This window comes from Manis pentadactyla, chromosome 9, assembly GCF_030020395.1.
Source record: "Manis pentadactyla isolate mManPen7 chromosome 9, mManPen7.hap1, whole genome shotgun sequence".
Lineage (NCBI taxonomy): Eukaryota > Metazoa > Chordata > Mammalia > Pholidota > Manidae > Manis > Manis pentadactyla.
Window position 1 is genome coordinate 39,851,365 of NC_080027.1, and position 12,981 is coordinate 39,864,345.

Genomic DNA, 12,981 nt, shown 5'->3' on the forward strand with positions numbered 1-12,981 from the left:
ATAATTTCCTTACAGCTAGGTTTAGCTTAGAAGGAGACTATTGCCAGAATGAAACCACAAGAGCAGACACTTAAATTCTAACATCCATTCTCTGAGATTCTTCACCTTTTAACACCTTGAGTTGTGTTAATAAGGTACTCCTGTATTACGAAGGAGACACTATTTGGCTTTTGGGTTTTTTCCAAAAGAAAAAAAGAAAATCTATATGGCTGGTACACTGAGCTCAAATTATAAAAATTATCTAACATAATGAAGACATTCACCAGGATGGAAGGGTAAGTGTACGATAATAAAGCTGTGTGTAATTCCGTCACCATGTTGCAGTCTCTAACAAACCCAAGGGGGAAGAATCAGACCTACTGTTTAACTTGGCCAACCATTGAGACACGGGCAGATTCCAGATTTCGAATCTGGCCACTCTTCACACTAGAAGAGAAAAGTGAGGAGAGAGAGGAGGTTATTCGGCAATCATCTCATCAGGTCACTAGGGTCAAATGAGTAATTCTGCTGATTCTGTGGGAACTACTAAAAAGTGGTTACCAATGTAGCTTATTATAGAGATTACTACTACTTCTCACTTTGTTATTACTAGCTATAAGCTAAGCAGTAAAAATTAAGTGAAAACATTGAAGCCATTTCAGTTTTGCAAATATTTACCATGAGGATAATATGTGCCAGGCCTGTGAACAAGAAGCACATAATTCAGAAGGAGAAACACAAATAGATAATTTTAATATAATAAGGCAAGGTTCAAAGGATCACTTTCTTCTGAATGAAAAGCTTAGAGAAGGTTTCCCAAATGTCCTGCCTAAACTGAGGACTGAAGGTCAGAAGTTAAGCAGAAGATGAAAGAGGGTGGTCAGAGTATTATAGGTAAAGGGCACGTTGTGAATGAAGGTACTGTGATGGGAAAAAGTCTGCAGGATGATGATTTTAGAGGAAAGTGCAAGAAGAAGCAGGGGAGAGCAAAGGGGGACAGAAGAGGATAGGCAGAGGCAGGGGCCAGCTCCTACAGGGCCCTGTACGCTATGTCAGAGGTTAGGGACTTAGATCCAAATTAGTCTTCTCAGGGATGTCTGTTTAGGTATGCCTAAGGGCCAAGCAAAATCCAGGTCCTCGGGGAACTGTAAGTACCACCTGAAGCAGGCCACCAGAATACCTTTCTTTAAATCTTATTTTTTAGCTTAAAAAAATCATGTAAAAATTCCAAGGTACATTCCCCTTAATGATCTTGTTTCTTATTTTAATGATAAACAAAAGCAATCAGAACTACTACTTCATTTTTCCACTGCCAACTTAATCTACAGAATCTCAAATCCACCAGTATTTATAATCATATACTCTGCTTTGGTGACTGTTTAATGTACGAAATATCTCTGTTCCTATACTAAGGCCAGCCTTGGGCCTTTGCTCTCATTCCCTCCTACTTATGAGGACCTTGTTTCTTTTAGTTAGCCTGTCTTTCTCCTGTGTCACCTTTCTTTCTCTAATTGATATTATGAAACATCCTTTAAAAACATTCTCAACCCCACATTCACTACCAGATACTTCCCCATTTTTCTGCTCTCCTATCCAACAAAACTTTTCAAGAAAGTTACTTACTTGCTTTCTCCACTTTGTTACCTCCCATCCTTTCCCCAACTTACATCAACTTATACCAAATTTTAATCTACCACTTATCTTCCAAGATTCCTTTGTCAAGATTATGTCTATCATGCCAGTTCTAATGGTCATGTCTTAGTCCTCTTCTTAGTTGATCTCTCAGCAGCTTTTGACACAGATATTGTCTACCTTCTTCTTTAAACACTTCTTCTATAAACACTCTCCTAATTTTCCTTCTTTCCCACCAACTGTGCCTTTTTGTTTTCCTTTTTAAGATATTCCTTTTCTTCCCCAGCTCTGAATATCATATAGTATCCCAAAGCTCAGTTCTTGGATCTGTTTTCTACCAACATCAAATCCCTAGGTGATTACATTCAATCTTTTGCTTTAAAGATTATCTGTGTGATGATGATACTCCAATTTATCTCTAGCTCAACCTCTTCTAAATAGTATATACAAGTACCTACTTAACATTTTCACTTAGATACATAGTAAGCATTTTGGCTTATCTCAACAAAAGTCCTGATTCCTTGCCCCTTACTGTTCCCAAATCTACCCCCAAATCTACCTCTCTTTGTCTCTACTAATGGCTTCGGCTAAGCACCTAGGAGTCATCTCTGAGTGCTGTGCCTCCCTGCAATCCTATCCCCACTGACTCTCTTCCAACATCCCATCTGTAAGAAGTTCTGTCAGTTCTACCTTCAAAGTGACCATATCAATATGACCATATCACTCCTCTGTTATTACCATCCTCATCTATGCTTACATCATTACTCTCCTATACTACAATTGTCTACTAACCAATCTCCCACTTCCCCACTTGTTTCCCTATTCTGTTTTCTTCAGAGAAACCAGAATGGTGGAACCAAGATGTAAATCCATTTCTATCTGACTTCAAAGCCCAGGCTCTTAATGACTATATCCTACTGCTTCTCATTAGAATAACCAAGAGAGTAAGAGCAGGAATTCACTTCCCTTTAAATCTTTGCTGAATTAAATAGGTTGGCCTTGTATTTCAACATCTTTTTTTTTTCAATCTAGAATAGCCAAAATGGCCATGAGTCATAAACTTGATTAAGATATCCAGCAGAGTACAAAACAAAATTACCAAATACTTCTTAGTAGTCTTTCTGATTCTCAGGCTCAGAAAGTGGGTTCTAAAATCAGTGGCTCTCATAGAACCCAGAACATTTTAACACTTCAAACAGAACCCTTATCCAATCCTGCATCTGGCACTAGAATCATGACTCCATTTCCTTTAAGAGAAGGTCCACCATGCCCCCTAGGCTGGACTGGGTACTTATCTTCTGTACTTCCTGTGCTTTCTTCATTGTGTTGTGTTTATATATTTACTTGCTGGCATCCCCATGTTTTCACTAATAGGAACTAAGACTGATTCATCCCCAGGTCTTAAATCAGGTACTAACACATCTTAGATACTAAAAAAAATGTTTACTGAATGCATTTTATAAGTTATTTGGAAGGATTTTCTCACTGGTTTTTGCTGGGGAAGCAAGCAGAGTGCCTGAGGTGCACGTTTAGCCGGCAGCAGCTGCATTCTCAATGCTGTGGCTGCCCAAGATGGAGAAATCTGCAGTGTTTCTGAGAGAACAGGAATCCTGCATCACAGTAGTGTGAACAAGGGGAGACAGACAATCTCACTAAACACAAAACATCATTCTGGCAAGCCACATTTGGCATGAGTCCCTCTCTCCCAGAAAAACTTCCTAGAATATATTTACCAGGTCCTCAATTTCCATTTGCTATCTCTCATTCAGTTCATATGTTCTGCCTCTGAGGGCAGCCAGCAGTATGTTATATGCTATAGATAAGTACAAAGGAAATAGAGAACAGCTTCTGCTCTTATGATGCAGGAAAGGCATTAAGACAGAAATGAAAATTAATAATATAAGCATATCCCTTAAGGGAGAATTAGAAAACTTAAGGGGAAAGCAGTACAATATAATATAGACCTAAATGTCTCTAGCAATTTCACTGAAGGAGTGATCTGGGTGTTTTGGAGGAGTTAGAGAAAGGGTTCTGGAAAAGGGACTGGACACGGACTTTGAAGAGTAAGTAGGACTACAAGAGAGTGAGGATATTTTATCCCAATACTCATCTCCTTAGGGCAGGGACAGTGTTTTACTTGTCTCTGAATCTTCACCCTTTAGCACAATGTGCTTAATAAACATTTAATCAAATAATTGATTGAATTAATGACTAAATGACAAAACAGCCTTTTTACTTAAGTAGAAGCCATAGCCAAATCTATCAGTGATTTTTATGAAAATTATTTACCCAAAGGGTTTTTATTTATCTAAAACCCAAATAAAAGTGAGAAAGGAACTTAACCCATCCTCTTTTTCTCCATCATTTTCTCTGGAAACAGAAAGAAAACCTAGAACCATGGAGCATCAGAGGTAGACGAGGTTGAGAGTCACATATGGTCCAAACTCTCACCTTAGAGTTGGGAACAGCTAAGCAACAGATCCATAATTACTAAGATTCTGGAGGTACTATATAGTGTTTTGGAAAAAGGATTGGTTTTAAACAACTTAGCCAAGTCTGAAACATTTACAATATTAGAAAAAAAAATTCTGCTCTTTATACATCAATGTTTCTACATGTTATTACAATAAAGCTAAGGCTCGGAACTATTGAACTATTCCATTAACTTGGTGTTTGAGCTCATAAAAAACGAAAGCTACAATCTAACATTTAAAATACAGACAATAAGATTTGAGAGTTACCTCCACTCAATGGCATTCTCCAGAGACTTGAAGGTTTTAGGACGACCACGCAAGAAGTTCTGCATGCTGTTAAGTGCATCCATGGCTGTACCTAGATGTTTCAAACAAAAATTTTAACCACAGACTTAACATATTTTGAGCATTTATACTTACTGAATCAACTGTATACACCTGTTTTCAATGTCAGAATTCAGTGATGCTTGGGGGAAAAAAAGATGCAGTATAAGAAAATTCAGAAGACTGATGTAATAGTCAGCTTCCAAGATGACCTCCAATGATTTTTGCCTCCTGGTATTCATTCCCGTGTAGGCCCACCCCCAGACTGACTAGGGATGACTTATATAAGCAATAATGTGACTTCTGAGGCTGGAACATAAAAAAAACAGGCAACTTTTTCATTTATTAAAGTATCATTGATATACAATCTTATGAAGGTTTCACATGAACAACATTGTGGTTACTACAATCATCCATATCAAGTCCCCTCCATACCCCATTGCAGTCACTCTCCATCAGCATAGTAAGATGCTATAGAGTCACTACTTGTCTTCTTGGTGCTATACTGCCTTCCCTGTGCCCCCTACATTATGTGTGCTCATCATACTACCCCTTAATCCCCTTCTCCCTCTCTCCCCACCCCACCCCACCCCCTTTCCCTTTGGTAGCCGCTAGTCCCTTCTTGGAGTCTGAGTCTGCTGCTGTTTTGTTCCTTCAGTTTTGCTTTGTTGTTATACTCCACAAATGAGGGAAATCATTTGGTACTTGTCCTTCTCTGCCTGGCTTATTTCACTGAGCATAATATCCTCCAGCTCTATCCATGTTGTTGCAAATGGTAGGATTTTTCTTCTTCTTACGGCTGAGTAATATTCCATTGTGTATATGTACCACATCCTCTTTATCCATTCATCTACTGATGGACAATTAGATTGCTTCCATTTCTTGGCTACTGTAAATAGTGCTGCAATAAACAAAGGGGTGCATATGGCTTTTTGAATCTGAGAATGTATACTGGTTGGGTAAATTCCAAGGAGTGGGATTCCCACATCAAATGGTATTTCTATTTTTAGTTTTTTGAGGCACCTCCATATTGCTTTCCACAATGGTTGAACTAGTTCACATTCCCACCAAGTGTAGGAGGGTTCCCCTTTCTCCACATCCTTGCTAGCATTTGTTGTTCTTAGTCTTTTTGATGCTGGCCATCCTTACTGGTGTGAGGTGGTATCTCATTGTGGTTTTAATTTGCATATCCCTGATGATTAACGATGTGGAGCATCTTTTCATGTGCCTGTTGGCCATCTGAATTTCTTCTTTGGAGAATTCTCTCTTCATATCCTCCACCCATTTTTTAATCGGGTTATTTGCTTTTTGGGTGTTGAGGCATGTGTGTTCTTTATATATTTTGGATGTTAACCCCTTGTCAGATATGTCATTTACAAATATATTCTCCCATACTGTAGGATGCCTTTTTGTTCTGCAGATGGTGTCCTCTGCTGTACAGAACCTTTTTAGTTTTATGTCCCATTTGTTCACTTTTGCTTTTGTTTCCCTTGTCCGAGGAGATGTATCCAGGAAAAAGTTGCTCATGTTTATATTCAAAAGATTTTTGCCTATGTTTTTTTCTAAGATTTTTATGGTTTCATGACTTACACTCAGGTCTGTTATCCATTTTGGGTTTACTTTTGTGTATGAAGTTAGACAGTAATCCAGTTTCATTCTCTAACATGTAGCTGTCCAGTTTTGCCAACACCAGCTGTTGAAGAGGCTGTCATTTCCCCATTGTATGTCCATGGCTCCTTTATCATATATTAATTGGCCATATATATGTGGGTTTATGTCTGGACTCTATTCCATTGATCTCTGGGTCTGTTCTTGTGCCAGTACCAAATTGTCTTGATTACTGTGGCTTTGTAGTAGAGTTTGATGTTGGGGAGCATAACCCCGCCAGCTTTATTCTTCCTTCTCAGGATTGTTTTGGCTATTTGGGATCTTTTGTGGTTCCCTATGAATTTTAGAACTATTTGTTCTAGTTCATTGAAGAATGCTTTTGGTATTTTGATAGGGATTGCATTGAATCTGTAAATTGCTTTGGGCAGGATGGCCATTTTGACAATATTAATTCTTCCTATCCATGAGCATAGGATGTATTTCCATTTATTGGTGTCTTCTTTAATTTCTCTCATGAACATTGTTGTAGTTTTCAGGGTATAGGTCTTTCACTTCCTTGGTTAGATTTATTCCTGGCAGCTTCTTTTTAAATATTAAATAAAAGTATAGAGCGTACATACAATTGCAATATTATGCAGCCAAAAAAAGATGATTGTTAAGAGTTTCTGACGGCATGGATAATCATTATATAATGTCAGGTGTGGGCAAAATGGGTGAATACTTCAGAAGGTACAAACTTCCAGTTATAAAATAAGTGAGTCCTGGGATATAATATACAGCATGGTGACTATAGTTAATAATACATTGTTATACATATTTGAAAGTTGTTAAGAGAGTAGATTAAAAGTTCTCATCACAAGACTTTAACTATGTGTAGTGATATTAACTAGACAGATTGTGATGATCATTTTGCAAAATATACATATATCAAATCCTCATGTTGTACAGCTGAAACAAATACAAAGTTATGGCAACTACATCTCAATAAAAAAATACTTGGAGTGCCTTTGTCATAAAATAACATTAAAAAAATACATAAAAGAGGGGCATACTGGATGAGTGAAATCAACAATAAATTAAAACAAGATAATATTCTACCATGGATATCTCTTAGAGCAGTCAGATTTTTTATTTAGTCTATACTAACAAACTTACCTTCCACAACATCAATCATGCACAGACCTAGGAGGCTTGGCACCAGGTTGGCTGATGCTGTGTGAACTGCAATAGCACCACCCATGCTATGTCCAATCAGCATAATTGGAGGAGGGAGGTCCCCATACATGGCTTCAACCACATTGCCCACATCTCTACAAAGAGAAAGAAAAAAAGGTAGGAATGCTCTCTGACAACACTATAAACATGTTTTCTTTCTTTCCTAATCCTTCCTTTGGTTTGTAACTAATAGTTCCAGGACTATAAAAGTCTACTGGGCCATCTTGTAAGCATACCTGTGTAAATCTCCTAACATGCCCCTTAGTTATCTATACACATAGTCACATATCTAGCCCTTCTGAAAAATGGTAGGTTAAGGACTAAAACCCCAAATTTTCTGATTTTCCTTTATATCACATTTTCACTTTTAGTAAAATTACATAAACATACACCTTTATTTTAAACCTAAGCTCGAAACTCTGGACAAATCATTTAACTGCCTTATGGCTCAGTTTCCCCATCTGTAAAGCAGGAAAACAACTTTATTAAGCCTTATAATGTAATGAAATTCAGAGTCACAAGATGAACTGCAGCCCCAGTTTACTTTTAACTATGTGGACTTGGGATTAGTTATTAGTTATAGAAACTCAGACAGAGTTTCAGTATCTATAAAATGAAGACAATATCATTTACTATTCTGAATTGCTTTGAGGATTAGCTGAAACAGTGAGTGTGAAACTACTTTGAAAAGAGTAAAGTGCCATACAAACATTAATTATTATTTACAATTTGTCATGTAAAGTTGTTTAAGTATGAACATAAATGTAAGTATAGTGTTCTGAGAAACCAGAAAGACGTTCAGAGCTTAATTTTTATTGGCTTCTGTCCTAGTCTTTAATTATGAGTTGATCTGTATAACAGAGTCAAACCTTAGAGCTTTGAAAATGAGAACTAAAGTAGGAACTTGGTATTTATTTGCATATAGGCCTTATTACCATAGCAATAGGTAAGTATGGTGTGTTTCTGGAGCTGGCTCTACTGTCTTCTTTTGGGAGTGACAGTCAACTTCAAAAGACAGTTTTATCTTGGTGAGTTATCATGACATAACTCAAGCACTCACACAGTGTTAGCCAAATACAGCAGGTATGGATGTAGAGACACAGCCTTTCAAATATGGTCTCTACAGTATCCAGAATGGCAAAGGTAAATATTATTTCTGAAGGAATTAATCTTAAAAATCACCTACAACAATTGAAGATATGAACAGGGTAGCTGCAGCATCTGCAGATCTGAGTAAGAGATAAAGAGGCCACCCAGTCTATAAGTGAAAAAAGAAACCCAGTAGTTTAATATTACACTGGAATTAAATTTAAGGCTAAAACTTGGTTAGTAAAAGATACAATGAGCAAAATAAAAGGGTATTATGGAAAATTACTTAAATCCATGTCTCCTTAAAATATTAAGTTAGAGGGATTCTATGATATCTGCTTCATGCATGGAGGTAGATAGGGTCTGAAACAAACCAACTTAATTATTGTATATAAGCATACAAAAGGTATATTTCATCCAGGTAAAAGGTAGTTATGATTAACCATCATCTACCACTAGGAAAAATCTATTGTTAACTACATTGTTAAGTCAGAGTATTCAGTCACCAGGATTACTGCCTTACTTGAGACACGTCCTGAAATTCCAGAGTAATAAAAATGAAGTAGTAGGGATTACCTACAAATTTAGTCTGTAACTGGATGTACCACAATTTTGGTAGGTGCTTTTTAAGGGGATTCTATTATACTTCCTAATAACAGATTCAGTATCTGAGAAGCAGTACAGTATATATAGACATAACATAAAAAGGAATATCAAGAGTAACCTGTGCTCAAATCTTGGCTCTCCAACTTTCAGTGGAGGTGCATCATAAGTAGGGTTTAGGTTCTGAAGTTGATTTGTAAGGCAAGAATGGTGTTGTCAGTAATACTTGAAAAACCCACTAATTGCCCATTAAGTTTGCCGATTTTAAGATTTTTGTTTCACCGAATGACTGAATTCAAAAATCATATAAATGTTCTATTGCTTTGACTATTTCAGCAAGAATCCAACTTAATGGCTCTTCCAGTTCTTGGTAATTCTTGTAGATGGTTTTAATCATTTATTTTTAACTTTTTTGTGCCAGTTAAGAACCTACTGTCTCTCAGCTCCAACTGGCCTTTCATTGCATGTTCAGCAAAACTGGATCTGAATCCTATAAGTATTTTTCCTTGGCTATCTGGCACAATGTTAAGCTACGTCAGTAGAGGGCACAGGAGAGACATTACAGAGGGAGCGTTCCCTGGTTCAAGGGCACTTACTCCACAAACTCCTGAGTTTGCACTCTGTAGCACCCAGCTCCTGCAGCACACAGCTTCACAGTGCCCAACTCCTGTAGCACAGGCAGCTTCTCCAGCACTCCACCCCCTTTCTCCAATGGTTTTTATCCACTAGCTTTATGCCACTATGCATAATTAGTGTACAAAATAGAGTACATACTTAATGTATATAGTATATTAAGTTTGGATATATGCACTCAATGCTGTCACCATTATTATCAGGTTTCCAAAAGTCCTTGTGTTGCTTTTGCCTGTGTGCATGTGTTTGTGTATGTGTGTGGGAAGGACACTTAACATGAGATCTACCCTCTTAACAAACTTGTAATATACAATATCTTATTGCTAACTATACAGTGTTGTACAGCAGATCTCTGGACCAACCAACCCCCATTATTTGTGCTTGCAGAGTGCCCCTGGTGAGATACCTCCCTGTGAACAACTTTCTCTACACTCTAGAGGGCAGATTTCTGGCAAGCTCTGCCAATGTGGCATCAAAACGACTTTTCTGCCTTCAGTAAGCCACAATCATGCCTTCTCCAACAAGGTCTTCCATTAGTGTTCTATCTCAGCCTGAGCAAATAGCAGCTACTTCTTACATCTGCTATTCCTTTATTTTTTCTTTCTTTCTTTTTGAATTTTTTTTCCAGCTTTACTGAGGTATAATTGATAAATAAAATTGTATTATATTTAAAATACACAATGTGATGATTTTCACAATCAAGTTAATAACCCTACATTGTTTAGAGTTCTCTTCTTACTAGCCAATTGCTCATTAGTCCAATCTGCTATTAGAGTTAATAAATCTTCATATTAAACTTTCCCTGTTCAAATTACCCTGTGGTTTCTCTCTCCTAACTGTCCCAGACTAATACATTATATGTTTCCTTAAGGTCCTCAATTCATCCTTTAATTTCCTTTAGAATGTCAGTCAAGCCATAATCACCCTTTAGTCTGGCTGCCTGGCCACTTAGATGATATTTTCACTTTTTTTGTCAACAGTCAAGAAACTCATTAAATTCTAAAAAATAATTCATAGATCTTTCTATATGTACCTAACATGCTTCTTTGTTTCAGGATTCATTGTTCTCACCTTACAAAGCCATTAGGAACAAATGAGGGAACAGATTCCTGATTTCCTTTTCATGGTTTCTCAGGCTTATGTTCATTGAGTAGAATGATACTCAAACATTGCTACTTTTCTCTCCTTCCCTCTGCGAAGCACTGTAGTTGAATGATCATAATTCTGGTCTACTAGCTATGTGACCTCATACAGTTATTCAACCTATATGAGCTAGTCTCCTCATTGGTAAAAAAAAGTGATAGTATCTATATTATAGAGTTAATAAATCAGATTAAGATAAATAAATAATTTATTCTTAATAAATGCTTAATTTACATTGAGTAAGGCCTGGCAGATAGAAAGCACACAAATAGCACCTACTATAACAGCAAAACTGGCCATGGGAGTTTGGATTCTGAAGGAAAAAACAGGTTACTCTTGTAATTAAAGCCGCTAAAGAAAGAAAGGACAAAATATTTTGGGCCAAAGTTGTTCAAATACTTGAGAGAGCACATAGGAAAACAGGGTAGTTAAAAGAATCCTACATACAATGTAGGATAGTGGTTCCCAAGAACCAGTCACAGGACTGGCTGCATCAGATTCTTTTATAGAGCTTTACCAAAGTATAAATGTGCAGATTCCACTGGTAAGAGGTCTCAGTAGGTCTGGGGAAGGACCAAATCATCTGTATTTTAATCACTGTTCAGGTGATTCTAGTAAGAGACCAGGTTTGAGAGCTGCTGTATATGTTCATTCATCTTTTACTTTGAGACCCAGGGTATAATTAGTTATTATTTAATACCTCATTCTATCTATGAAGTTGGACCAAGAATGTGGGTAGGATACATTAAGAACATCTCACAGGACCTCTTGCATACAACTACTTTTCCATGCATGGGTCTCCAACAGATATGTAGATTCTATTCAACTCTGTCAACAGAAGAAAACTTTTCAAAAGCGAACACAAACTAAATTGCCTCAGAGAATTTTCAAGCACTTTATGTGATGACCCTCACATTGAATATACCAAGAAAGATGGAAGTTTCTTTCAAGATTAAATAGTAAGGAAACACCAGATATAGAGGAAAGAGAACAGAAATAAGATTTTCTCTGTGCTAATTATTGTCCAACAATCTCACCAGGAGAGTGATAAAGTTATACTACTATTTATAATAGCAATGGAAGCCAGGTGATGTGTAAGCAATATCAGATTACTTACTTTGCCATTGTTTCTGCAGACAGGTCTTCGGAATTCTTGACTTTTGTTTCACCTAAAAAGAAAGTATTTAAAGATATACTTACCAAAGACAGGAATTAAAAGAGCAAGAGAATTCTTTAAAAAAAAAATCTCATCTTTTGACAATGAAATAGGGACTTTATAGTTGTATATGATGTGCTTAACAAGGATTTTCTGTTACAGATATGTCTTTATAGTTGGCTACCCTGGGAGGATAATTACAGTAGCATAGCAATGATTTATCATTCCTCATACATGACCAGTATCAGAATTTGGTTACATTAAAAGATATTTTCTTAGCAAAACAACAAAAAATACATATATGTGTATGTATATGTGTGTGTGTATTTATAAATAATTCATAAAAACTAGAATCTAGGACTCCCCTCAAAGTGCTCAAACGGAACAGAGCAGGTTATTTTATGGCCACACTGAAATTTACTATATTTAACACTATTCAAAGGGTTTGGCAAATATATTGAGTCAGTGACTAATTAAGAACTTCACTCACCATGACCTCGCAGATCCAAAGCCACAATCCTACATTGAACCCTACTAATGATCGCTGCCTAGGAGGAAAAGGAAAAGTAGTAAGGTACATCTGGGTCGGCAAATCTTTCCCCAGAACCAATGAAAATTTTGTTGAATGAACTGCTATCAGAATTCAAGAATCTCAAGAAAATCAAAAGACTTCCCATTTTTCAGTAAAATTTTCAAAATCACTCTTGCTTTTTTGATACATATTCAGGTTCTATCCCAACTTCAAAAAATGGTTTTTTCTACCTAAATCCCTCTTTAAACCTTAACTTTTCATAGCTTTTCAATAAACACAGAGTCAGCACCTCTAAGAAATGACCCTCTAAACTCTGCTATTACCTATGATTTCATCCATATTCCTTGGTTATCTTTTTCCTGCTCTGAGAAGAAATTCCTAGATAAGGACCATGTGCCAGTTTATATCATGACTCAGGATATCAAACAAATGTGACATTCAGATCATGAAATAACACTGAAAGCAGTGCAAGTCATGAAATCTACCAAAGATTCATTTAGGATAAATACAGCAGTGTCCACAAGCTTGTACCTTAGTTAAACAAAAATATATTTAAAAAGAAACCATAATATCGAGGGAAGGTACAATTTTAG

At 36.8% G+C, this 12,981-nt stretch overlaps 1 protein-coding gene across 2 annotated transcripts in view; it reads right to left on the reverse strand.

Moving 5' to 3' along the window:
• The window catches only part of PPME1 (protein phosphatase methylesterase 1), a 61,439-nt gene that overhangs the window by 16,656 nt on the left and 31,802 nt on the right, over positions 1-12,981 (reverse strand). For both annotated transcript variants that reach the window (XR_008999215.1, XM_057507224.1), the window contains exons 4-8: positions 12,347-12,404; positions 11,818-11,869; positions 7,173-7,327; positions 4,353-4,443; positions 361-426 (exon numbers count right to left, since the gene is read on the reverse strand). Coding sequence is in view for 1 of the 2 variants with exons in the window: in XM_057507224.1 (XP_057363207.1) it covers positions 361-426; positions 4,353-4,443; positions 7,173-7,327; positions 11,818-11,869; positions 12,347-12,404 (422 nt within the window). In the remaining variant the exon portion in view is untranslated. The remainder of the gene's footprint in view (positions 1-360; positions 427-4,352; positions 4,444-7,172; positions 7,328-11,817; positions 11,870-12,346; positions 12,405-12,981) is intronic.